The sequence below is a fragment of the Astatotilapia calliptera genome, chromosome 20 (genome assembly GCF_964374335.1).
Source record: "Astatotilapia calliptera chromosome 20, fAstCal68.1, whole genome shotgun sequence".
NCBI lineage: Eukaryota > Metazoa > Chordata > Actinopteri > Cichliformes > Cichlidae > Astatotilapia > Astatotilapia calliptera.
Genome location: NC_137441.1, coordinates 1,358,604 through 1,386,452, shown reverse-complemented (window position 1 = coordinate 1,386,452; position 27,849 = coordinate 1,358,604). Strand labels below are relative to the sequence as shown.

The 27,849-nt window shown below is 43.9% G+C and overlaps 1 protein-coding gene and 1 long non-coding RNA gene across 2 annotated transcripts; both read left to right on the top strand.

Moving 5' to 3' along the window:
- The first annotated feature begins 2,939 nt into the window (after positions 1–2,939).
- On the top strand, positions 2,940–14,824 carry LOC145422736 (uncharacterized). The gene is made up of 4 exons (XR_013904026.1): positions 2,940–5,056; positions 5,750–5,782; positions 14,389–14,559; positions 14,639–14,824. It is a non-coding gene; the product is annotated as an uncharacterized LOC145422736 (long non-coding RNA).
- Positions 14,825–17,193: 2,369 nt separating this feature from the next.
- Positions 17,194–27,136, top strand: LOC113013718 (rhamnose-binding lectin-like). Its single transcript, XM_080295070.1, has 17 exons — positions 17,194–17,239; positions 17,760–17,930; positions 20,288–20,423; positions 20,705–20,814; positions 21,606–21,650; positions 21,926–22,058; positions 22,168–22,271; positions 22,983–23,050; positions 23,328–23,424; positions 23,667–23,699; positions 25,178–25,321; positions 25,717–25,852; positions 25,936–26,045; positions 26,135–26,179; positions 26,265–26,397; positions 26,478–26,581; positions 26,768–27,136. Exons 1-17 carry the CDS (start codon positions 17,209–17,211, stop codon positions 26,785–26,787), a joined length of 1,620 nt encoding a protein of 539 aa, XP_080151196.1. The 5' UTR covers positions 17,194–17,208; the 3' UTR covers positions 26,788–27,136.
- Positions 27,137–27,849: the final 713 nt, after the last annotated feature.

Here is a 27,849-nt window from a genome sequence, read left to right as displayed (position 1 = left end):
TGTGACATAAATACACCATCAGTGTCATGTTTCGGCTGTGTACAGGCAGGAGAAAGACCGAAACGCAAAACTCACAACAACGAAATGAAACTCAAAAAGCTGCTTTATTGCAGAATGGCGTGGAAAACTAAACTGAAACGCAAGGAAACACAGCCATGAGGGAGACTACAACACTGACATGGGTCGTGTCCAAATTCATGGGCTGCATTCTCCTGAGGACCCGGCGTTCGCGGTCTACGTGGCCCGGGTCCTCAGAAGATCGGGTAGGCCGGAAGTAAACGGCCGTGAAATTGGACGGTCTAGCCTTCTGATTAGCGTCACCGCTGTCTCGGTGGAGTTTAATAAACTCAGCCGTCTGCTCCTTGCTGTCTAAAATATAACAGGACACTGGAGTAAACTCTCGGCCATCTCACACTTCTGTTTAATCAGTTTTCTGTTTGACGTTTAGTCAGCTGTGTAAAAACCAAGGAGGAACCCACCCGGGGGATTAATAAAGTTTTATTTTATCTAATCTAATAACTTTAATCTCAGCCAAACCGATTTACTCACGAACAAACAAAACACTGAAAAAAGCCCAACAATAACATTTTTAGGTTGTCTAAGTGACTTATATATTACGTTTGTCACGGCCGGGCGGGTTACACACAGTAATTCGGCGTGCCCGTGTGGCGTGCTGGCTAGACCCAAGCGCGGCGAAGGCTAGCGGTGGGTTTGGAGCAGGCACGCAGTTATTCTAGTAACGATCAGTGCACGAAGCGTGGCTTCGGAACGGTCGTTACCGACAGAGAGCGAGCGGAGCCGGGAAGAGAAAAAGGACTGAAGGGATAATCACTCACGGTTGCTGAATCAGGCGGAGACTGACGTCGGCAGAGTTTCGGAGCTCCTGACACGAAGAGAATGATGTCTGAGCGGCGAACAGGTGGGTGGCGTCTCTCTTTTAACCCCGGCCCCGTGATCAGCTGATCACAGCTGATCACCGGCTGACAACGTTTAACCCGAGCAGCGAAAGTCCGCGGTGATCTGAAAATGATGTGCCGGGAGTTGTGCCATTCTCGGCCGCATCAGTAACCCTAGAGCTCCCGGCTAGCTATCGAGCTGGTGGGTAGCAGACGTCTCCGAAAACGTCGAAGCACTTTAGCAAAGATGCGATATCTTGATAAACCGAGCAGATATTTGATGTTTACACAGCTACTTTCTCGCCTGAAAATATGTTAAAAGTTTATTTCGTGACCCAGAAAGATTAATAAGAGTAATTTTTAAAACTTAGTAGCGGCCGCCATTAGCCGGAAACTGGAGCTTGGCTTGGCCGCGCTATGAATTCTGGGATATGGTGGGCCACGAAGGACACACCCGACCCATCCTTCAAATTCGGAAAAAGGAGCACGCATTTGTCGGCTGCATTCGGAGGGGTCTACGAATTTGGACAGCCTTCAGCGCGTCGCTGTGACGTAATCGGTCTACAAATGCGGCCTCAGGAGAATGCAGCCCATGAATTTGGACACGACAACAGAGAAACACAGAGCTCAAATACACAAAGGGATAACGAGGGAACGAGACACAGAAGGAGAGCACAGCTGGGAGTAATCAGGCTGGACGAGACAAGGGAAGCAAAACTAGAAACACTGACATGAGACACGGACCTTCAAAGTAAAACAGGAAACACACTGACTGAACTCTAGACATGTAAACTTAACAGCAACTGGGGAGACAGAACATAGGAACCTGAAACATGGTACAAAAACGTCACAGTAGACATAACATGGAACACAGGGAAGCCATATTACAAAGCCAAAGAGCTAAACCTATGATAACCATAACTCAGACCTAGGGAAACAAGAAACAGTACAACAAAGGACTCAAAACATAAACCATAATATAAAAACACGAGATCTCTTCAAAATAAAATAGGAAACATAATGAGACGCAGACATGAAACACATGAAGAGCAGGGGAGACTTAACATGGGTTGGAAACACAAGGGGTAACTAATAAGCAAATGAACATAGGAGACCTAAAGAGCTTAAACATACTATAAACATCAAAATGAACTAAAACTCAAAACACTGGGTCATAAGACCCAGGACCGTGACAATCAGTACTTCTGATCCTGGGATCTCATCACCTGATGCTGATAACGCAGTTATGTTTAAATCTGAAGAAAAGAATAAGCTTAATCGTATTTGTGTAAAATTATATATTTATCTTTTTTTGCAACTTTACCAGCTTTACTTATAAAGCACTTTAACACAAAACCAGAGATCACAAAGTGCTGCACATATACAAACAACAACAAATGAAATGATTAAATAAAATAATACAACATGTTAAAAAGTCCTATTGAGTCAGCCCCTTACAAGAGCAAATAAATGTGTCTTAAGAAGAGTTTTAAACTCAGAAAGAGAAGAGGCCTGTCTTACATGCACGCTCACGTCTGCATCTACTGACTGAAACCAGCCCACTGAGGAACAATGGGCTGGGGGGTCAGTTCCTTAATCTTAATTATGCAAATTCTCATGACCACTGATCAATAACCATGAGTCTGTGGAGATTAATTTGTTATCATATGTTACCTTATATATGAGATCAAAGTAGTTGCATTATAATACGGTATGTAGTTTTAGTTTGCATTAGACCTCTGACTTAGAAGAGTGTGAAAATCATTAGATCTGTTGGATTGACCTGTATTATGTTGAATGTCTTACATTGTTTCAAAGGAGTTGTTAGGATAATGGATGTTATTTTAATCTCACTGATATCATTTACATGCACTGTTGTAAGTTCATTATTACTTCATTAGTCTGCATCAGTTTATCAGTTTCTTAGTTTCTTAGTAAATCGGCTACAAGGTAATTTTCCACCAGCTTACTTTCTCTCTGCTTAAACTGTTGCAACATCACCACTCCACTCGAGCTGGACTGTTACTGTCAGTTTTGCACGTAGTCAGGCCTCACTAACGTGCAGAGGTGGGACCAAGTCATTGTTTTGCAAGTCTCAAGTAAGTCTCAAGTCTTTATCCTCAAGTCTCAAGTCAAGTCTCAAGTAATGTCAGGCAAGTCAGAGTCGAGTCTCAAGTCACTGGTGTAAAAGTCCGAGTCAAGTCACAAGTCTGAAACTTTGAATTTCAAGTCCTTTCGAGTCTTTAAAAAAAACAAACGAAAAAATAATGTTGCAGTTATGCTAAATGTAAATATTAGACCATGTAATTTTAAAATCTGTGTTTTTCTCAACACATGACAAAATAGTGAACTTAGAAAATATACACAAATTGTGAAATTGCACCTCTTTAAAATGCAGCTCAATTAAACCTAGCTCCAAGAATAATTTTCACCGACAGTTCTGAGATAAGCTGCATGTTATTCTTGGATGCGGTTGTAGGACCAGCTTTAAAATCGCATGACAAAAATATCATACACATTAAAAAAACTGTATCACCAACGTAGCCTGGAAAACATTTGCTAGTTAGATGAAGTCAGCTATCTCATCGTAGCATATTTATATGCATATTTATAATCATACGGTTCTTGGAGTGAGTGCATACACTCATGAAGTTTAGTAACTTCCGGTCACTGCAACAAGCCCAGGTACAGTTTACCGACGGATGGGTGCAGGACCTTGAAATGCACCGTGTAGAACGAAAGACCATCGTACGTATCATAAGTTTACCAGTCTCACAAATCGTCGTCATAAATACACATTCGTTAACCGTTTATTAATATAACCTTTGAGCTCAACGGTAATTAATTAGTAGTGGAAATAATTTCTGGTAGCATCACAGAAATGTAGCAGTGACAATAATACTGTATGCTGTAATCGTACTGGGCAATTAGTGATACAAAAAACCTGTTTTATCCTGTGAATAAAAGTATATGTTTTTGTCAATGTACCATAATAACAGAAGCGAAACGCAATATTGTGTCAGGACAATTCACTATTTATGCACAATAAATAAAGGAGCATAGCGCGACAATTTCTGTTCAGCGCCAGACTTGCTTGTAACCTATATCACCAATTATGTTAAGAAAAATGACGCATTAACTACAACAGCAGACTGACCTTCGTGTAAATGCTTGGAGCAGACTAACCTGTGAGCTGGAGGGTTCTGGGACGTTATATTTGATCTTTGAATGGCTGCAATCCAGTCGCGTCTTTGTTACTTCGGAAACATGGCTCGAACAATTTCTCTTCAACGACGTAATCCGATAACAACCGATCTCTTTACCCGTCAGCTTCCCGTGGCTGTCATGCGACCGGCTATTGCAGTTAATAATACAACAGCTTCTTGACATTTTTGTGTTTCTTTTTATCGCTGTGTGACTGATTTTAATTGAAAGCCTGCGTGCGCTAGTACCGCTTGCCACGAGTTCCCAGAATCCTTTGCGGTTCTACCCGTGAATGACGTCACATTTTCAATCTCCATATAATATGCATGTTAAATTTTATATTTGGGGTAAAATATCAAGTCTTTTCAAGTAAACCGGTTCAAGTCCAATTCAAGTCCCAAGTCATTGGTGTAAAAGTCCAAGTCAAGTCACAAGTCTTAGAACATTTTTTCAAGTCAAGTCTAAAGTCATAAAATTAATGACTCGAGTCTGACTCGAGTCCAAGTCATGTGACTCGAGTCCACACCTCTGCTAACGTGCACATATATACAGACTTATGTAACACACGCACGTTCCCTCACATACACACTTATTAACATTATCCTCTAGTTGGACTCACAGTTTCACAAAATGCACAACAGGTCACACACTTGTTTTTCTCTAAAGTATCATCTGATGTTTGTATAAGGAGAACTTTGGACTATGGGGAGACTGTTATCATTTCCAGTAAGGTCTAACTGTGTGATGTCATCATGGGTTATATAAGGATGGGGAGCTGTCCACTCTTTGGAGAATCTGTTGCAAGTTTTCTTCCCACACTTCTGCGCAGAGTGTGTAAATAAAGATTACTATTCTGACATCTACTGAGACCATGCAGTCGTTTGTCTTCTCCTCAAAACTCGAATCATGACAAGTCCCATTCACAGAGAGCTGAGGAATGGCTGCAATCACAGCATGTAAGATGGTGACAGATGTACCCTTAGGCCCCTCCTCCATTCAGAGATGGTCTTTCCCTTTTCACGTAAATGGCCTCCTTGACTCCGCCCTCAAACCAGCGTTCCTCCCTGTCCAGGATGTGAACATCATAGCCAATGGTGTAATGTGATTATTTTGTCCCAGTTAAAAGACGCGCTGCAGCAGTTTGCACCACCTGCAGACATCTAATGGATGCATCACTAACCCCACAGTAAAGTGCGTTACAGTAATCCAGCCTAGATGTAACAAAGGCAGGATTACAGTCTCAAAAAGCTGCTTTGATAAGATGGGCTTTATTTTGGCTGTCACAGATGAAAGAAGCTTGATGTCAGGTTTATATAGTGGATTGTCATTTATGCTTAGAAATATCTTCTCATATATGCTCAGAGTTTTATAATCAATGTCATGTTGGTCATGCACACCCACACCCTGGGGGGTTGAAGAGTTGAAGTCAAACTGTCAACACAAATAAGTTTATTGACAAAAGTTGGAAAGATGAAGAGAATAAATGTGTCATTGAAATCTGCTGTTTAGAGTTTTCAAAGAATCCAGGTGTGAATGAAAGCAGCAGCTTTCTCCTGTTTGCTTTTCATTTCTGTTTCATGTTTTGAGGTGAATTCAACTTGATATCAAACACACAGTCTGACACTGAGCTTTCTTTCTGTCTCTTTCAGTGCTGGCAGCAACCTGTTCACTCATCACTTCAGGTAAATGCTGTTTTACTGCTTCTTATATTTCTCAGCCTTGCTGTTAACTTTATACTTCCATCATGCTAATCATGCTAATGCCTCGTTACTCCCTGGTGTATTTAAGCCCTGTGTTTTCCTCTGTCTGTTGTTGTCTTACACCCTCTGTGTTTCCAGCCATTTTCTAGTCGCGGTTCCTGGTTTGCTCCCCTCTTGTCTTTTTAGTGCTCGTTTATTTTGAGTTATTGCCATGTTTATAAAAATTACATTTTCATTTGGAAAAATGTTTAACATGTGGTCATTTTTCATACATGTATTATGAAATACGCAACAACTACATACTAGTTTGTTTGTTTTTTTAGACTTAGACTACCAGTGGCTCAAGAGTTGGCAGTTTGTATTGTAATCGGAAGGTTGCCGGTTCGAGCCCCGGCACCGACAGTCTCGGTTGCCTACTGGTGGTGGTCAGAGGTGGCGCCAGTGTCCGGCAGCCTCGCCTCTGTCAGTGTGCCCCAGGGTGGCTGTGGCTACAATGTAGCATCACCAGTGTGTGAATGGGTGGATGACTGGATATGTAAAGCGCTTTGGGGTCCTTAGGGACGAGTAAAGTGCTATATAAATAGAATAGAATAGAATTCAACTTTATTGTCATTGCACATGCACAGGTACAGGGCAACGAAATGCAGTTTGCATCCATCCAGAAGTGCTTTAGTGATATAGATATATTACAATATATATTAGCAATAATATAGATATGTGAGTATATTACAGAAATGGGTCTATTATGGTATGTTATAATGTACACGGTATGAAGTATGTTGTGAATATTCTATAACTATAAGTATGTACAGGCTGTAGTGAGTACAAGCTATGAACAGGCTATGAACAGGATATAAATATGAAAAACTATACAGAATATGAAATAAATAACTTTACAGAATCTGAGATATACAGTTATACAGAAATGGGAACTATGCAAGTTGTAAACAGTTGTAGGATTAAAGATTATCGAATGTACAGAATGATTATTTACACAGAGCTATACAGTAGTGCAGTTAAGATAAGTGAGGGTGTAGATAGTTTCTACAGAGGCTATATAAAGTGCTAGTGGTTGTGAGTGGTGGTTCAGTCCATGTTATTATTGTGTTTGAGGGTACAGTTGTCCATTGTGGGTGTGTGTATGTTCAGTCCATGAGTTTAACGTGGGTCAGATGTCAGGAGGCAGAGTTCAGGAGTCTGACAGCTGTGGGGAAGAAGCTGTTCCGGTACCTGGTGGTCTTAGTCCGAAGGCTCCTGTGGCGCCTCCCAGAGGGCAGGAGGGTGAAGAGTCCATGTGATGGGTGACTGGGGTCTTTGATGATTTTCCCAGCCCTTTTCAGACACCGCTTCCTGTAGATGTCTTTTATGGCAGGAAGTGGTGCTCCGGCGATGCGCTGGGCAGTTTTCACAACCCTCTGCAACACCTTCCGGTCCGAGGCAGAGCAGTTCCCGTACCAGACTGTTATACAGTTGGTCAGGATGCTCTCGATGGTGCAGCGATAGAAGTTCACCAGGATGTCTGAGGACAGGTGGTTCTTCCTCAGAGTCCTCAAGAAGAAGAGGCGCTGGTGAGCCTTCTTGACCAGCTTGGAGCAGTTGGTCGTCCTTTTTTTTTTTTTTTCTTTTTTTTTTTTTTAAATGACATCAGAAACAGCAGTATGCGACATTACGTGATGGCAGAGCTTCAGTTCATCCTTTGTCATTTTTTTTTTTTTTTTTATAAATAGGACAGGGGGAATGAATGAGAGAAAGAGGGGGAGAGAAAGAAAGAAAACCAAAGGGGAGAAGAGACGGTGAGAGGGGGGGGGAAGAGAGAGAAAAAAAAAAAAAGAACTCCTGGGTCACCTGTATGGAAAAAAAAAAAACAGAGGAGACAGCAAACAACAAAGAGCAACATAATAATAGAGAAAACAAAGCACCATCACAATAAACTAGCTAGTCATAGATATCAATATTTACTAAATAATAAACGATATTGTGCAGCACGCAAGACAGACAGCGCACAGTGTGCTTTGAGGCAGCAGCCAAGAAAGCTTTAGTCCGCGTCTGTGAATACCCATGTGTGCATACCTGTGTGGATCAGCATGCTTGCATTCCAAAGGTTTCTCCATGTAATGATCTGCTAGGGAGTGTGGGGGGGCCACAGCCCCGTCCTCCAGGGTGTGAAGCGGGTATGGAGGAGATCAAAACTCCAGACATCCAGAGGCCCCCAGAACACAAGAGACCACGGAAGACCAACAGAGGGGCAGCCGCGCCACTGTTCCAGTAAGAGCTGAGGAGAGTCCCAGATGAGGGCTCGCCCAGCTCGCCCCAGCTGTGCCTGAGTGACCGAGCCCCAGGCCGAGAGGCCGGGGCACCCCACCTCCAAAGGGGCCCGAGCGAGCCCCAGGCCCCAGGCCCCGACAAGCGGCCGCCAAGGAGTGAGCCGGTGTGTACCCGGACGCCCACCCCCAGACACAAAGAACCACCAACACACCGACACCTGAGGGAGTCCGCCACCGGCAGGGGAAGTGGTGGTGGGTGGAGATAGGCCTCCAAACCTTGGAGGGCCTGAGGTGTCCCCAGAGAGGTGGCGCCTGATACCCAACCTGACATATAGACACAGACATACAGGCACCCACAGACACAAACATCCATTCCCACCCTCATGCTCTCATATGCACTCACTCCACACTCAACCAACGTGGAGACAGACATAAAGAGACGCTGTACACACAATCACACTCCCCAAGCGTACTCTACAAACCGGGTCTAGGTACCCTTGCCCCTGGAGGGGGGAATTGCACCCAGACCCAGGTGGTGTTACCCTTTTCCCTGCGGTGGGGAGAGGCAGACCACCCCGACTCCGCAGCAGCAGGGAGGCCCCACACTCCAGACCGCAGTCGGACGGCCAACTCCTCCTACTAGCCCTCCCGCTCCAGCAGGCCGCAGAGAATGGGGGTGAGAGAAGACTCCAAACCTCCCTCCACCCGCTCATTGTAGTGTTGATGCATATGTGTTCTAAGGTGTAATTAAAACCCAGGAGGGCATGGAGCTACCTGCCAAGGAGCAGCAGGTAAGCGCATAGTCCCTCCTGCTAGCCCTCAATGACTAAGTGTATTTAAAATTGAGAGGTGGGCAACGACGTCAGGGGTGGGGTGTACACCCTGATGGTACTTTGGACTCCGTGTATCGTGCCCACCCCCAAGATCCTATATGTATGTGTAATGAGAGTGTGAATAATGTGAATGTCTAAGTTGTGGGATAAAATTGAGGCAGAGGCAGCCAGAAGGGGACGGGGGGGGGGGGGGGGGGGTAGCCTCCTCTGCACCCTGGTGACATACCCCCACTCCAAGGCCCTGCATGTGTGGGTGGTTGTGGAGGAGCGGGAAGAGGGAGGCAGCTGGAGATGGGGAGGGAAGGAAGGGAGGGGCAGGTAACCCCTCCCTGGGGCCAGCTCCCCCGCTGACCCCAGTAGGCACTCCCACCCTCCGCGACCCGCCAGGGAAGGGGGGCCCAGGCCCATCAGACCGGGGCCCAGTGCAGTAGCGCCCTCCGGCTCCACAGAGCCCTGGACAGTCCACCCAACCCCACCACAGAGAAAACTGCACCCACCCCACCATCCACACATCTTCCAGACTACATAAGACGGTAAACGCCCAGGCTGAGATCTTCCTCCACCTCTCCTGTATCTCCCCCTCCTGCAGAGAGTTCCTGAGGAGAGGAAAGCTCCTGCAAGATGTGACAATCTCCCCCACCAGTTGAAGAGCCCCCCAGGTGGCTCGACGCACCGGCGGCACCCTGCTCCAGGGCTGGGCCCCCATGCACCCACCCGCCCACAACCCCGGCAACACACCAACCAGGACCCAAGCCCCCGAGGCCCGGTCCGGGTCCCAGCCCAGAGACGGAGCGCCCCCAGAACCTCACGCCCATCCCGGACCCACCCAGGGGCAGCCAGGTTGCCAGGTCAGTAACCCACGTCCGTCAGCACAGACCCTCCCCTAGCCCCGCTGCACGCAGCCGCGAGGAAACAGTCACCTGAGAGCCAACAGAGCCCCTAACCGGACATGACCGCTACCCCGGGTTGAGCCCCCCAAGGAAGATGCCTCCGGGGAACCCCCCGACGCCCTAAGCCTGTCCCTACCCCCACACCAATCACAACAGTGAAGGCGGGACCAAACTATGACCCCCCACCCCCACTAGGTGATGGAGCTGATAAAAGGGGCCCAGAGCAATTGATCTGATGTGGTGGCAGAGGCTGCATCAAGACTAATGTAATCTAATAGATAATTTCTATATTGGCTAGAATTAAGATTATTTTTATTTTTCCAGTTCATGAGGACTGTTTTCTTGGCTATGCATAGGGCAGTGAAAACCATATGGGCTATATTCTTTTCTGAAGTGACATTATCTAAGCTGCCCAGTAGACACACTAAGGGGGAAGTTGGAATGTTACATTTCAGACACTTTGATAAGTCTTCACATATCTCGCGCCAAAACTTTTGCACTGGTGGACAGAACCAAAGAGCGTGGATGTAATTGTCTGGTGTATTGCCTTGACAGTGTGAGCAGTTGTTGGAAGATGTAAAGCCCATCTTGAACATCCGATGACCTGTATAGTGCACTCTATGTAGTATTTTGTATTGTATTAATTGCAGACTTGGATTTTTAATTAATTTAAAAGTTTTTAAGCAAATCTGAGACCAGAAGTTTTGGTCTAGGTTGACTGATAAATCTGCTTCCCACTTTGCAGTAGGAAGGGATATTGATTCATCTAATTTAGAAAGTGTTCTGTATATTTTAGATAATAATTTGGGGGATTTAAGAGTAAGAAAATGTGCCGCACTTAGTGGTGTTTGTAATTCAACTTGACTGAGGTTAAATTTCTTTTTTACTATGGATTTAATTTGTTGATATTCTAAAAACCTTGTCTTGTTGATCCCATATTGTTCAACTAGTCTGTCAAATGGAATAAATTCTGTTCCCTCTAATATATGTTCTAAGTATTTAATTCCTTTACAACTCCATTCTGGGAAATTAATCATATTATTGTTTTGTAATATGTCAGGGTTATTCCAGATAGGTGTACGTTTGCATGGGATTAATGAAGACTCCGTTATTTTTAGAAACTCCCACCATGCTGTTAGAGAAAAGCTGATGTTGATACTTTTAAAGCATTCATGTCTTTTGATGTTTGAGCTAATAAATGGTAGGTCTGAAATCTCTAGATCCTTGCATAGTGCCTGTTCAACATCTAGCCAGGGCTCAACTAAGAAGGTATGTTTTAACCATTCTGAGATGAACTGAAGCCTGTTGGCTAAGAAGTATTGGTGAAAATTAGGCAGATCTAATCCTCCTCTATCCTTGGTTCTTTGTAGCGTTTTTAAGCTAATACGCGGGGGTTTATCTTTCCAAAGGAATTTGGAAATATATGAATCCAGAGATCTGAACCAATCTTGTGATGGTTTAAAAGCAGTTGGTCGTCCAGGTGAGATCCTCGGAGATGTGGACTCCCAGGAACTTGAAGCTGCTCACACGCTCCACAGCCGTCCCCTTAATGTGGATGGGTGGATGTGGGTCAGCATTCCTCCTGTAGTCCACGATGAGCTCCTTGGTCTTCTCGGTGTTAAGCAGCAGGTTGTTTCTGTCGCACCACTCAGCCAGACGATCCACCTCCTCCCTGTAGGCGGCCTCATCGTTGTCACTGATGAGGCCAATCACCGTGGTGTCATCTGCAAACTTAATGATGGTGTTGGAACCATCAGCAGGTCTGCAGTCGTGGGTGAAGAGGGAGTAGAGGAAAGGGCTCATCACACAGCCTTGTGGTACACCGGTGTTCATTGTGATGGTAGATGAGCAGCGGTTATCCAGCCGGACATGTTGGGGGCGGTTGGTCAGGAAGTCCAGTAACCATTTGCAGATGAGGGAACTGATGCCCAGGTCTGTCAGTTTCCTGATGAGTTGTGAGGGGTGGATTGTATTGAATGCTGAACTGAAGTCTATAAACAGCATTCTGGCGTAGGTGTTGTTGTTGTCCAGGTGTGAGAGGACAGAGTGCATTGCGATGGAGACTGCATCCTCTGTGCTCCTGTTCCGGCGGTATGCGAATTGGTGGGGGTCCAGGGTGGGGGGGAGACAGGATTTGAAGTGTGCTAGGACCAGCTGCTCTAAGCACTTAGTGATGATGGGGGTGAGTGCTACTGGGCGGTAATCATTGAGGCAAGATGGGTTGGAGTTTTTGGGTATCGGGACGATGGAGGTGGATTTGAAGCAGGCCGGTACCACAGCGTGGGCCAAGGACAGATTGAATATGTCTGTGAGCACTCCTGCAAGCTCCCCAGAACACGCTCTGAGAACACGCCCGGGGATGCCATCAGGGCCTGCAGCCTTGTGGACATTGATCCTGCTCAGCACCGCTCCTACATCGGTGGGGGAGAGAGTCATAGGTTGGTGGTCTGGCGTCATGTCTGCTTTGGTTGTGGTTGTGGGGTTCCCTCGCTCAAAACGAGCATAAAAGTTGTAAGCATAAAATACAGGCCATTTATAATGTTAAGTACAATTTTGATTGCGTTCCGTTTACAATATTAAGTAAATGGAACAACATTTTGGATTACCTGACCGTCTATATTTCAGTTACATGACCAAGCATGTCAGTGTTACTTACTCAATTTTTTCACGTTTGTGTAAAACTACAGTTATTTATTTCAGCTTAATATGTTTAAGCTTTAGTTATTCAATTGATTAAGTATATTGAACAGATTTGACTGGTTTCCAATCTACTCAATATTTTTAAGTGTAAAAGTGTTGCCTCAAACATTTTAAGTAAATGTCAGTTTTAGTTTTTGGAGTGCGCATCCACATTTTTATCGATATCTGCAGGTCAGGCATTGCATCCAATCACAGTTTAAAGACTTGCAACTCTTCTGTCGGAGCATGGCCTCTATGAAATACTCAAGAGCCAATCTGATTCCATGTAAAAACTGTACACTTTCTTGGTGATTCTATGGTGGTGTATACTGCTGGGATTAGGCAGGCTTGGGAGAAAGAGTTGGGGAGGAAGGTGCCTGAATGTATGTGGAGTAAGTGTCTGTCTAAAATCCATTCTTGCTCTATAAACAGCAGTTAATTCAATTTAAAACCCTCCACCGGTTACACTATTCTAAGGTCAGACTGCACAAGATTTATCCTTTATCTTCCCAATGTGTGACAGGTGCAGATTGGCAGAAGCTTGTCATGGTCCTGGGCCATGTTGGCACAGTGTTCTTAGTTTCCTTGTACGTTTGTATTTTGTTCCTTGCTTAGGCCATGTTTTCTGAGTTGCCCTGTTGTGTTGTTCCCTAAGTGTTTTCCCTTCATGGCTTTTACCCCCTGTGTGCCCCTCTGTGTATCTGTGAGCCCTCGTCTCTCCTTATGTTTTATCCCATGCTTCCCCTGCCCATTATGTCTAAGTTCTCCCCGTGCTCTCTCTTCCCCCTGTGTGCCCTCTATGTATTTATGAGCCCTCGTCTCCCTTTGTGGTTGTTTCATGTTTCCCCAGCCCGTTATGTCTGTGTTTTCCCCGTGCTCTCTCTCCTCCTGTCTGAACCTCTGTGCACTTCCTGTTTACCTTGTGACTCTCACGCCCGTACATGTCATGTTCAGTTCACCCCGCCCTGTCTCGTTATGATTATCAGTGTCACCTGTGTTCCCCGTGTGTTCCCACTTCCCTCGTTAACCCTCTGTGTATTTCTGTCTGCGTCTCCCTCTGTTCAGTGTGACGTCGTCCCTCATGTTGTGTGGATCTCCCTGTGCCTTCCTGCGAATGTTAGTTTACTTTTTCCCAGTTAGTTCTGTATTTCCTGTATTCTGCCGTGCCAGCATTAAAGCTGTGTTCTTTAAGTTCATCCCCGTGTCTGTGAGTTTTGCATTTGGGTCCTCCTCCTGCTTGCCACACAGCGATCCTTGACAAAGCTACGTTGTTCCATGCCTTTTGGTCTTGTCCCTCATTAACAGACGTTGGTCTAAGATATTTGACTGGTCTTCTGAGGGATAAATGAAGCCCCTACAGCGTGAACCTGAACTTGTAATTTTTGGATGTTCTCAGACATCAGAGCTACTCCCGGTTACAGTGCAGTGGCCGTTAGAATTAGGTTTGATTGCCGCCAACAGGCTAATCCTGAGGGGATGGAAGTCGCCCACTCCTCCTTCCTTTCAGTTAAGGGTAACAGATATGATGTCCATAATACAAATGGAAAAGTTCAGAAAAGACTCAAAGGATTCTCCTCTGAATGTGTGGAACCTCTTCTTGGAACAATTTGCGAAGGCCAGATTTGTAAACTCTCATCGACTCCAGCATTTGGTTTTCTACCCTGTGGTGTTTTGTGAAGTGCATGTTTGTCAGGGTCTGGGTGGGTACCTGCAGGTCTCCAACAGCGGCCCCTCCTCCTTAGGCGGAGTTCGGTTGCTCCTCCCTGGCTGACCACCTGTGAGCAATTATTCCGGCAGTATATCAGACCTGCGCTCTCAACCATTCATCGCCTGAGTATCTGCTATCTCCATGTTAGTCAAGTGGAGCATCATAACTCTGTCCAGAATCCGTGGATTTACTTACTTGTTCTTCTTGTTCTCAGAGGTAGCACCTGGAGTGGAGGTCTTGTCTCCCTCACTCCCGCCTTCCTGGACCTGGGCCGCTTGCTGCTGATACGACGTGGCCTGCCGGCCCACCACTCACTTGCCTGCCTCCCCACGTCTCGACCGCTTCCGGGCCTTCCGCCCCACCTGTCCCCTCCACCTGAAACCCAGTAAGGCAACTCAAATCAACTGTGGAGGATCGTTGATTGTCTGCTGGATCCCACTGACCGTGATCTCCTCTTATTCCAGTGCCCCGGCCCCTACCTAGTCCTGTTTCCACCTCCCCGCTGCCTCTGCTGTTCAGCTGTCTCCTAGAGGTGTCTAGGTCACCCTCCGTTATCTTAGATTATCCTACGCGCCACTAGTGCGGTGGCGTCGTTTTGTTTTTTTGCTTGTGTTTGCCTGTGGGCGGAAATAAATCCTTTGTTCCCTTATCGTCTCGCTTCCGGGTTGGTTTCTGCACCTGTGTCCATCTCTGTTCCCTCGTGCCGCTGGGCCGTGACAATGTTTATTTGAATGAATTGTTTTTCCTGTAATGCATCTGAGCCTGTTTGTTTTTGTTTATTGAGGGGGTTTGTTTTTGTTTTATATTTTGATAATCTAAAATAAAATGATCAAAAAAAGAACACAACACTTTGTGGTGTTGCACACATCTTGTTCACAGTTTGCCGACTATCCTGCTTTGTTTCTGTCAGAGAACTGAAGCCAAGTGGCCTCATTTTATTTACTGATCTTTTGTTTTTTGTTTTTTGAAATTGTACTTTTACAATGACCAATATTGTTTTATCATTGAAGCCTACAAAGGGTAACTGTCATGGTCCTGGGTCGTTTAAGTTCCCTGTGTTTTCTGTCATATTTTGCATTATGTTGAGGACTCCAGGTTTCCTAGGTTGTTCTGTACAGTGTTGTTGCCTTCTGTGTCTCCCACTGTGTGGCTGTCTATATAGTGATGTGAGTTACTGTGCTTTGCTCCCACTCCTTGTGTTCCATGATTTCCTCTTCCCTTCATGTTCTCCCTCTCTCTCTCCAGGCTGTCTCACTGCACTTCCTGCAGTTGTGTGTCCTCCCCGTGCTGTCAAGTGTAATTGTCCTCAGCTGTGTTCCTTGTGTGCTTCAACTTCCTCATTACCTGCTGTGTATTTATGTCAGAGTCTCCCTCTGCTCCATGTCGCATCGTCCCTCATGCTGTGTGTTTCTTTGTTAAGGTTAGTTTATATTTTCCAGTTTACTTTAGTTCTGTATCATTTCCGTGTGTCAGCAATGAAGCTGCATTTTGAGTTATTCCCGTGTGTTGTGAGTTCTGCACTTTGGGTCCTCTTCCTGCCTGCACACAGCCGAAACATGACAGTAACAGGACAAGAATACGTAAAAGATTGCCTGCCTCCAACAACAGGTCACCGATCAAAGAAAGAAAGACAGAGCAAAAATGTGGTGCCGCCTGAGGATAGCGAGGAAAGCAAATGAACATGAAACGTAACACACATACTGCCTGCAGGAAGGCGTTTGAAGGAAACCTGCACATGAAAGAAAATGTTTCTAAACTAAAAAGCTGCAACATTTTTACATTTGCTGAAGTGAATGCAGGCACAGAGAGCGTAAATATATGCAGGACCGGTCTATATAAACCTGTTCTGTCCGTGTGGAGCCTGGACTGCTGTTGGCATGCTGTGTAGCAGGAGGTTTCTCCTGCAACAATGTAAGGGATGTAGACCAGCATGATCTGATCATCACACAACACACCAAACCCTAACCCCCAACTCCACCCCTAACCTAATCACATCCTAAACTTCACAACACTAACCCCCTAAGACATAGGTGTCAAACTCTGGCCCACGGGCCAAATTTGGCTCGCAGCCTAACTACATTTGGCCCGCAATGCCATACAAAATTACTATTAGAGCTGGCCTGCCAGTATCATACAGTGCATGTACTGCTAATACTACAATTCCCAGAATGCTCTGTTGGTGTTTTGGCACGTCAGTCATGACAGGACCATTAGCACCCTCTCCTCTGTTGACCATAGTCATAGCAACCATGCAAATACTGCCATGCTACCGATCCCAAAATGGAAAAAAGAAGGGCAGAAAACAGGAGCTTTCTGGACAGGTGGGAGAATATGATGGAAATTTGATAAATGATCAAATTTAATTCAGAAGGCTGCAAATACATTTTTTATTTAAGAAATGAATTCCACTGATGTGTTATTTAATTAATTATTTGATTTCAGCAAAACTTGTTTGAGTCCATAAGAAAAGATTCCTTGTTATATTTGGAGGAAGATGTTTTTTCAATGAATATTAATGTTAGCCCGCGACTTTGATCCAGTTTTGAATTTTGGCCCACTGTGTATTTGAGTTTGACAGCCCTGCCCTAAGACGTTTGGAAATAAAAACAAATCTCTGGCAGAACCAGGCTCAGGGACGGGCGGCCGCATGTGACGGTTTGCCAAGTAAACATTTACTGGCATAGCGTCTGTTCCTGCGTGTCCTCAAAGTCCTAAAGTCCGTCTACAAGCACGTTTAAAGCTCACTCACATGAACACCGACATTCTTTGAAAACAACTTTTAAGTGTATGATGAATTCTGGTCTCCTTCCTTTGGAGAGCCTTGGAGCACACACTGGACGTTGTTCTGTTTTATCATCTTTTGCACCCACTAATCAAAGATTCTTGCTTTAAATTGAGTTTCCAGTTAATGCGTCTGGGTAGGATCCAACAGGGTCAAACTACTGTTTAAAATAAAGTTCCTTATCAAACTGAATAAATAGAGGTGTGTTTGAGTCAGGTACCAACAGTACCAGTACTCACCAGCACTGGCACCATGCTCTGTGTAAGGCTCAGCTGCACACTGTGTGAGTACACGAATGATTTTCTATATTTATGTTTAATGACTGAATTCTAAAATGTTTGTTTCCGTCTGAATATTATTTTATATGTATGTGGGTTTTCTGTTGGATGAGTCCAGATGTATCACTTGTTGACAGCTCTGCGAGGCTGTAAGCAGCGATCTCTGAGCTGAATGTAAATGCTGAGCACATTTTGTGGTTAACATGAAAGGCGACAGACACTTGGATGAGGCTGTGATTTTATGACACATGTGACACTCGCTGCTAAAGGTGTGACTTAGATACCTCACAGAAAAGTATGTTCAAAGCTGGTAGTAGATAACAATGTGAGGGTGAAGCAACATTATTGTGAAAATAATTTTATTTCAGTTACAGACGCAGGAAAATAGGTAAAACATCAAAGCCTTAATATTAATATACACCACGCATGTTTGAGAAGTTCTGCTTTTTCAAAAAGATGATCAAATCATTTTCGTTTAAATCTTTTCTCTTGCTCAATGAATAAAACACTGATGTTTGTTTTCAGTGCTGGCAGCGACCTGTTTGCTCAGCGGAGCAGGTAAACAGCATCTAGTGCAAGATCCAGTTTATCATTACACAGCTCACCTCATGTCACATTTTCATATCTGTTCTTCAGATGCTTCCATGGAGAAAGCCGTCAGCTGTCACATGGGCGGTGTCCAGAGGCTGAGCTGTGGTACGATGCATGTTTACATCTGCACAACCAAAGCGACTCGGCGGGGATGTGAAAAATCGGCTTGTACATTTCACTCAGCCAATGAAACTCTTGGAATTCATGAATTGAGAAAAAATATTTTGGTTTGATTTTTACATTTTTTCATCTGAAGGTTCATCGTCCTAAATTGGAGACATTTTTTAAACAAATACATAAATTGGGCCTGTTCTACACTGGGGCAAGAGGGGGCAATGCCCCCTTAAACAAACTTCCTGCCCCCTTAAGTCAAACTTTTGGAAGTTGAGAAAAAAAAACAGATTCTCCACAAACTGATTTTGGACAAGATTTACTGCAGTAGCTGAAAAGATCTGCTGGAAAATGTACAAATGAGATGATAGGGTTTAAGTCTTGTTTGCTTTCCCTCTGTGTTCTCTTTGTGTGCAGGCTCACACACTCACCCTCCCCCCAGCTAAACATCCAATCACTTTAAGTATGCAAATGATCCGGTGTCAGGTTTCTCAGCAGTGTTGCCAATTTAGCGACTTTGTTGCTATATTTAGCAAGCTGTCCGACGCCCTTAACTACTTTTTATCTAAAACAACTTCTAAAAGTAGCAACTTCTCACTACTTTTAGGACAGCCAATAGTGATTTTTCTTACTGAGGAGTTGGCAACACTGTTTCTCAGTAGGCAGGACAGAGCAGCTAATCTGTGTGTGGTGTAACCAGAGGTGGGTAGTAACGAGTTACATTTACTCCGTTACATTTAATGAAAAAAATGTACTTTTAAAGTACCTTTTTACTTTTACTTGAGTACATTTGTGAAGAAAAACTGTACTTTTACTCCGCTACATTTGCAAAATTAGACTCGTTACTTTAAAAAAAATAATTAGTTTAACACATTAGATAACATGCCACCAGTGGAGTTTCCAGTGACTTTTTTACCAATCAGATATGGCCATGCAGTCACATGACCAGTTTGAAACTGACCCCCTTAGCGACTTTTTTCTAAAAAGCGACTAGCGACAAATCTGGCACCTTTTTCTGGTATTATTGGAGACTTATTTATGAAATGAAAACGCATATCACTCTCAACAAGCAGCAGTGCTGCCGTGGGCACCTCACCCGTGCCAAAGTGCTCACAGGCGGAGGATAGTCCTCCCCCGGCTGCTATAAGGGCAGGAGACGTTCCTACCTACCTATGCGTCCAAACACACACACACACAAAGTAAATCCACCAGAGTGCCAATTTCGGATCACTTTTGCCGGTCCAAGCCCGGGACCCACCTCTGGGTGTAACAACCCTTTTGGGTTATAGCACCACTAGGGGGGGTTGCCCTACTATTGTAATAGCTGTGGGAGTCTCCTAGTGGGTGTGTGTTGTTAGCTCGTGTTCCATTCGAAAAGGAAAACCTTACCGTTGTGACGGCCTGGCGCCGGCGTTACCAACCTGTGCGCATGTATGCATGGACGAGTACAGCCGTGGAGACCTGGCTCAGAAGGTGTAATGTTGCTGACAGTGAATAAAGGTCTGTTATTGGATTTAACCGACTGGCTTCGGGTTTTTAACCCCCACACCACGCGCTCGCTCGACCTGCTAGCCGCTCCTTCCTCGCCATACTGCTGTTACAGTGGGTTACAGTGACTGTAACTGACAGTGTATTTGAACTCTTTCATGCACAGTGGTCACTACAGCTATTCATAGGTTGTTTTCTTGTATTTGTGTCAGTGTTGATGGTATACTTGCACATAAACCACTACATTGGTGTCACTCCACACCCTGCCACCCAAAGGTCGTGTAATGTCACTATAGATGTATGACATGTTTCATTGTAATTATTGTTATTTAATCCTGTCATCCATGAATTATGAGTATAAGTGTTTTTATTCATCTTTTACTGCCCAAAGACGAATAAAAATACTTAAGAAAGAAACTCCGGATTGAGGTAGTCATAATTCATGCATGAAAGGTTTAATGTTCGTCACTGTATTTGTTAGAAACAGTTTTGTAATTTTCCTTTAATTTAATTTATTCATTCGTTTATATATGATCATGTATAAACTACATCATCAACTCAGTCAATAAATATACTTAGATGTATCTCATAAATGAAATAACAGTGTAGTAATTATTTTAGTAAACCTTTTACAGTTAATGAAAATGTAGTGCAAAATAAAATACCTACGATTATTATTGTTATTATTGTTATTCAAGTTCTAACCTCTCAGCTGCTTGCAGTGATGTGTTACTGTAGGGTCTTTAACTTACAAAATAAAGCGCCTTGAGACAACGATGCAGGAATAAAAATCGCAGTGAACTCTGATTTTTATGCTGCTTTTAAATGAAATGCTCTCGTTTCTGATCCACTCGATGTGACAGAAAATGGAGTGATCAGTGTGGTAGCAGCTCTGTACGGACGTGCAGACAGAGAGATCTGCAGTGAGGGCAGACCTCAACAACAGCTTAACAACACTGAGTGCTCTCAGCAGGGAACCGTGGACGTCCTCAGGAGGAGGTACAAGAGAAAGGATCCTAAACTTCTGTTGTGAATGTGGCAGCTTACAGTCAGCTACATGTGAGCGTCCATGAGGTTGAGCTAATTATAGCTAGCTATAATTAGCTAGCTATAATTATTCTCTATGGGCTAACCGAGCCTTTGCTGTTCATCTTTCAATTACAGCCGCTACATGAGCAAAGAAAGTAAAGAAATATGTGTAAATATGTTTTGGAAAAAGCAGCACAGTTAAACAATAACCAACATCCAGCACTGCTTTTTTATGTATGTGTTTCCTTCAGGTGTGATGGGAAGAAAGTGTGTGAACTGAGCGTGACTGACGTCGAAAGTCCTGACCCTTGTGTCGACACCTACAAATATCTGGAGACCAGCTACACCTGCTTACCTGCAAGTCAGTATCACATGACCATGAAACTATGAAGGAAGCAGAGCTCAGAAAGAAGGTCAGAGAGTTTGTGACTGATTTATGTGAGCATGCTAACGCTAAGTCAAGTCAGTCAACACATTTAAACACAGCAGATGTTCAACAAATCATCAAAACCAAGTAATACGTTGATAATAATGACTTTTTCATTATAATTTAGTAAAACATAAAATCTGCTTTGATGACATTATGTGAAAGCTCATGAAAACATTTTGAGCTGGGATGTGAACACTGTTCCTGAGGTAGATGATGTCATCTGAGGAGGGAGCCAGTGAGTGAGAACGCACCAATCAGATGAATCATGAGAAGACCCTGATTAACAAACCCAAGTGAGCAGCAGGAGACAGAGCATGTGGAACATCTGCTAGAGAACATGAAGTTCATGTAGGCGGGTATATGTGAGCAACAATATTTCTGATCCGGTACTTCACAAATATGATTACACTTCTGTGCACGCAGACGTTCAGGATCCTTTCATTCATGCAGCAAACATTTAGGTTATTAACAGAAAGAAAGAGTTCATCTTTCTGAAGAAAAGTGGGTAACAACTGCTTTGATCTGTGAGTCAGACTGAAGAGAGGTACAAACATGACACCAAGATATTTTCCCCCTGAGGGTTAAGAAGGGACGGTGGAAAGCAAGGAATCTCTAAACTTCCAGCTTCATTTACATTGAGGCTGCCAAACAGCAGCTTCAACATGTCGCTGAGAGCCAATGTTCTTCAATGCTTTCATATCTAATCTGACCTGCTTCCACAGGTCACCTGGTCACATGCGAGCACTCGTTTGCACACCTGCACTGTGGTAAGAGTCATTATCTCTGTTGTGTCTCAGCTCTGATCATTTTCAGGTGAAGATTTTCTACTTTTATTGCAGTTCTTTTTGTTTTTATTTTATTTACATTTTAATTTCTTATTAGTGTTTATTAAGTCAATCCATCTGTTACTGTCAATGTGTTATTTTGTTATGTTCATGAATTCGACCCGTGTTAAATGATTTATATGACTTGAATCAAATTTAAATTTGATTAAACTGAAAAAACGTTGCTGGGTTGTTTTCTGCTCGTCTTCTCTCGTCAGATGAAGGGCAGGCTATCCTCGTGTACGGGGCTCACTATGGACGCCACGATCAGACCACATGCTCCTACAGAATTCTGGCCTCTGAGGTCCAAAATGTTTACTGCTCCCGTCCCACCAGCAAAGTCGCTGAGAGGTACCGTTTTCCTCCTGTTACTGCTTTAAACTGTGGCTGCAGGTATTACTTTCATATTTCTCAGTGCACATCAATGCCTGCGCTCACTCACATTGCTCTGCATCTCCAGCTGCGACGGGAAGAGCAGCTGCACCATCAGAGCGAGTAACTCGGTGTTTGGAGACCCCTGTGTTGGCACATACAAATACCTCGAGGTGGCTTACATCTGCCAGTGTAAGCAGCCTAAATGATCACGTTGATGTTCTCACACTACAAAGACTGACATGATCTGACGTGGAGATGTTGTCTGTTCTTTTGCAGATCTAACATGAACGGATTAAAATGCAGTTTTATGACAATTTATTGGGAGTTGATCAGCAAAACCATTTCATGGGTCTCTCAGTAGCTTCAGTGCTTTTGATGACTTTTCCTATGATGCAGTAAATCAGTGAAGCTGAGTCAGTTTCAAACACCTGTGATTGTTTTTTTCCTGTCCAGGATTAGATGGAGATTATCTGACTGTTTTAAAAATTACAAAAATAAACATCTATCAAATAATTATATGTTTTTGCTTTTTTATTTATAAAAAACAACATTGGTCTCTGTATTTGTAATGTGAAATGGAAATAAACCTGCCTGCCAGTGTCTGGCTTTGGCTGATGTGACCACGACATTAAAGCTCCGTCCTGGTGTCAAACATCTGTTTTATTATCACTGAATAAAGGATGTTCCTTCAGATCATGGCATCAAAGACAAATCTTGTCTGGACTGTGCAAAACAGCAACATTCACATATGATAAATGATCATTTTAAACTAAAAACGTTATCCTACAGTCGGCATTAGGGTGAAGAGAGGATGATGATAGGCAGAGCTGGCACACCTAAATGTGGCGTGAGGACCTGACAGAGGCTTCGGTCTGTGAGGTCTTCATCTCCCACCTCCAGCAGAGCTTCACCACTCAGAGGCTGGACTATGCTCTGCACCTCCAGCACTGAGCTGCAGCTGCAGCGTGGTTGGTGCCTGCATGGAGCCACCAAGGTGACACATTCCCCACATCAAGCTGAGCATACATCCAAAACCTTCCAAGCAGGTCAAGTTGCATGTCTGTTTTTATCTTCTGGTTTCTCTCGAGGATACACACCTTTCCATCAGATATGTTTCTCTCGGTGTGTGTCTGTGTGTGTGTGCCCTGCGGGCTTTATCTAAGGTCAAATTCTATTGTCTGTTTCAGTTTGTTGCACATCATGAGGGAAGGTTTCTGATTGGCTGCTTGCCTGGTGTGCAGATAGATTCTTAGAGAAACAGTACAAATAGACCAGGTTCCTGTGCTCCACCATCAGCTCTGCTCTAACAGCATGCAGTGCTCCGGACTCAGCAGCACACTGTGTGAGTACAGGAAAGGCTTTGCACACTAAAAGTTGCTCCTTTAATGTGTCATTTACATGACTTTGTTGTCTTTTACCAGTAAGTTGTGTATCCAGTTTTTCTCTGTTTGTTATTCATTTTCATTTCATGTGTTAAAGTCCATGTGGAACACTGTTAACTTACAGTAACACAGAAGACAAACGAGTAAATCAGCTGTAGGTCGCACGCCGGCTAACACCCAGGTTTCTCTTTTTATGTTTCAGTGCTCGCAGCAACGTGTGTACTCATGACTTCAGGTAATCACTGAATGTTTGATACGTTTTATGCTAACGTCCTTTTAACCTCTTACTCTAGCACGTAGATGAGTTAGTGAAACCCGATCGGCTCTGATTGTGTCTGTGATACGACATCCGTCCTCTTTACTGCACGAGCCTGTAACCATCGCCTTCCTTACGTCGGCCTATCCAGTTTCTTCTTTTCTCTCAGAATAAACAATATTTTTCTGGCTCTAACACGCCTTCATACTCAAAGAGATAGCCTAGATTTGCATAGCAGTTTTGCTTCATGCCTGTACACTATAGTGCTATTTGATTTTACTACACCACTCACTACAAGAGCCTCCGATAAGTTTTCAGTCCCACCACCACTAAGGAAAAATCCCTCAGGTAAACTCTGACTCATTGAAGCACTGACTGAAAGCAGTTCAGTAACAGAGAACAGTGTCCTGTGAAACTGATGTTAAACTAGTGGTGGGAACACTTTTAGATCATTGGAATTATGGGGACTGGCCTTCGTTGTCCCTACCAGAACTTACGGCTGATTCGCTTCCATCATGCTCAGCCAGTCAGGTTACATATCGGACCCCAGGAACGACACTGTTCAACATTCTTACATTATCTGAATAGCATCACTTCATTATTGTGCATGAGTCACCCAGCAGGAGGCTTCAGTGACTGAAAACCAGTCAGACCTGTCGCGGCAGAGAGACCGGTGTGTTTGCGGTGTGGACCCAAAAGCAGACACGACAGAAAAACAAAGCAAAGTGAAACAAGGGTGGGACTAACCTAAGCTGGGAAAAACTAAACTATGACAACAACGATACAAAACCAGAACATAACGCTGAACGGGGACATGCAAAACGCACCCATGAAATAAACCAAACATGAACCTGAGCAGTTGAAGAAAAACTCTATGATGCGACGTGACACAAGGTAAACAGATGAGCCGACACTGAACCGAAGACGACCGAAGGGCAATGAAGGAAGTGGAAACACCTGGAGAGACACAGCTGACACAAATGAACATGACGCCACAGGGGAAGTAAAACTGAACATGGAAACATCGAACCCTTCAAAGTAAAACAGGAAGCATAATGGAACGTAGACATGACAACACAGACTTGACAACGTGTGCACACAGACATGAGACACATGCCAGACTGGGGAGAGACAGAACGCAAGGACAGACACGTGGGAACAGAGAGGGGAGACGAAAGCACGGGCATAGCTACAACACAAAATAACACAAAATTGCTGGGTGACAGACCATCAGCGACTGATGTGGAGGAAATCCTTCCTCAGCCGGTTCAGAGGAGTGTTACAAAATACAAATACATATAATGAAGGTGACATTAAGTCGACTGGGATTATTTCCCACTTGTCCTGTGTTTTCTATATTTCAAATCCATTCATGTTTGTTTATGATGACCCTGCTGTAGCATAATAAATTTATCCAAGACTCACTAATTATGGACTTTTTACATTTTTCATTTCAGGCTTTTTGGCCCCAGGTGGACCTATGGCCCCAGGTGGACCTCTGGGCCAGAGTGGACCTATGGGCCCATTCCCGCCGACCTTCATGTCCACAGCGAGGGTGATCACCTGTGACAGCCTTGACAATGTGCAACGCCTGAGCTGTGGTAACATAAAAATGTTTTTTATAGCTCCTAGCTCTCACTCAAAAGTGAAGTTCTGATGTAATGTGCATTCTTTCTAATGTCCTGCAGGGGGCGACTCCTCAGGTTGTAAATAGAAGTCTGACTCTGTGTTTATGAGAAACTGAGCTCAGTCTCACCCGAGGAGCAAAAAAACCTGTTAAGGTTTAGGTTCTTTTTGTGCTTTATTCAGTGAAACTACAGTTTATGCTTGTGACTGATGTGACCTTTCAGACTTCCTGTAACACCACAGAACTACAGGAGGACATTTTCTGATTATTGAAAACATAAAAAGCCTCAGTTTGTTTCTCTTGTGCTGCACACCTTATGCATTCCTTGTGATTCCCTCCGTTTGAACGTCATCGTTCTCTGTGTAACAGATAATGGAGTGATCATCGTGCAGGCAGCTATGTACGGGCGGACAGATGCAGAAATCTGCAGTGATGGCATTCCTGCAGATCAGCTTGCAAATACACAGTGTTTCCAGATAGACACTCTGAAAGACGTCAAGAGCAGGTAAACAAGTCTGAGGAATCATGGATGAATCGATCACTTTAACTCACCTGAAAAGACGAGAGCTCCTCTTTGTCTCCCTGCAGGTGTGATGGCAAGAAGGTGTGTGAAATAAGTACAAACTCCTTCCGTACTTCTGATCCGTGCTCCGGCATTTACAAATACTTGGACACCACATACACCTGCTTCCCAGCAAGTACATTACAACTGTGATTAGAAACTAATATTCAGTGTATTCAAATTTGTGAATGTGCATGTCTCTAATGTGCTTTATTTCTCTGTCAGTCCACAGTGTAACTTGTGACGATTCGCTGGCAAACCTTCAGTGCGGTGAGAGCACAGTTCCTCCTTCTTTGTGAGTCTTTGGATTCATGCGGTAAAAATACAAATGAGGTTAACGTTTGCTCTTCTTCAGGTGAAGGACAGGTTTTACTCATCCACGGAGCTGATTACGGGCGCCGTGACTCGACCACATGCTCTTTGAATCTTCCAGCCTCTCAGCTCCAAAATGTCCAATGCTCAAAGCCCATAAGCAATTTAGCTGACAGGTAAAGATGCAGACTCTCTTCCTTCAGCCTTTTGTCTTCTCACACAACATATTTCAACTCACCTTTACCTGAATCTGCAGCTGTAACGGGAAAAGCAACTGTACTGTCAAAGTGAGCAGCTCTGTGTTTGGAGACCCGTGTTTTGGCACCTACAAGTACCTGGAGATGGCTTATAGCTGTCACTGTAAGTGCCTCAGACTTCTCTTTAATTAGAGCATTTATAACAACAAAAAATTTAGCTCATGTAACAGTTAGAGAGAAATGTGAATCTGCCCTTACACACTGTGCTTTTAGGTGGTTCAGCACTGATCCTGTTTCCTAAGACGTTGGGGTTCAGAAATGAAACTCTCTGACATAAATTTTCTTTCAGTTGGTTTTCCAGATCACTGAATGGAGGAAATCGCTGACATCCAAATAGCATCAGCGTCTATGTTCTCTGAAGAAAATGTGCAATGAATCAATTATGAATCAAAAAGAAAAAGATCATTCAACATCCTGTGCAACGTCTGGTCAAAAATACGAAGATACTGATTTTATATCAGATTCTTTCCAGACCTGTTAAGTTGTGGTCTGTGGTGTCCATATACACTTGGCCTTTAAGACGTTTCAGAAAATAAATGATTCTAAATGTAAAACTGATTTAACACTGATTGTCTTAAATGTTTTCTTCTTTTTCCCTTGTATTCTTACGCCTGCTTCACTCTTAAATTTGCCTTCAATATTAAAATAATGAAACGTATCAACTGGATGGTGTGAGTTAAATGTGACAGGGATCTGACTAATTTCTGATGTGACTCTGTTGAAACGGTCGGATGTGAAGAGGAGCTTTTTATCATTAAGGACACCAAGGTCATTGACTTGTGGTACTTCTCTAACAGTACTCATAGTTTGATAGTACAAATAATAATAATGATAATGGATTGCATTTGTACAGCGCTTTTCGGGGCCCTCAAAGCGCTGTACAATTCCACTATTCATTCACTCTCACATTCACACACTGGTGGAGGCAGCTGCAGTTGTAGCCACAGCTGCCAAAACACCCATTGCATGAAATTTGAAGTTCTGTTCAGTTCAATTGTATTTATACAGCAGCAAACACAACAATGGCCTCAAGGCGCTTTGTGAGGGAAAGACCCCACAACACATTACAACAGAACAGTAGGACTTTGCACAGCGTCTTTCAGAAAGACAGACTTATGAAGTAAGATTAAGATAAGACTGTATTGATCCTACGGCGGGGAAATCTGTGCGTTACCTCAGCTCAGGAACAGATAGCAGAAGAAAAATACAAACAAATACCAAATAAGTAATACACTTTTACAACAGTAGCACACATGTGACTATGACAGAGGGTTTTGGAAATATGCAAGACGTAAATGTAACTATTCTACCATCACTATTAGTAAGTAAGTAACAAATATCTGCAAGTATCTATAAGTACAGACATGTACA

Bases quoted from the DNA above. Each gene is read 5' to 3' on its own strand.
- LOC113013718 (XM_080295070.1), top strand. From the start codon at position 17,209: ATGCTCTGTGTAAGGCTCAGCTGCACACTGT. The intron at 21,651-21,925 runs GTAAGAGTCATT...TTCTCTCGTCAG, and splicing joins GTTTGCACACCTGCACTGTG to ATGAAGGGCAGGCTATCCTC. The intron at 26,180-26,264 runs GTGAGAGCACAG...GCTCTTCTTCAG, and splicing joins GCTGGCAAACCTTCAGTGCG to GTGAAGGACAGGTTTTACTC.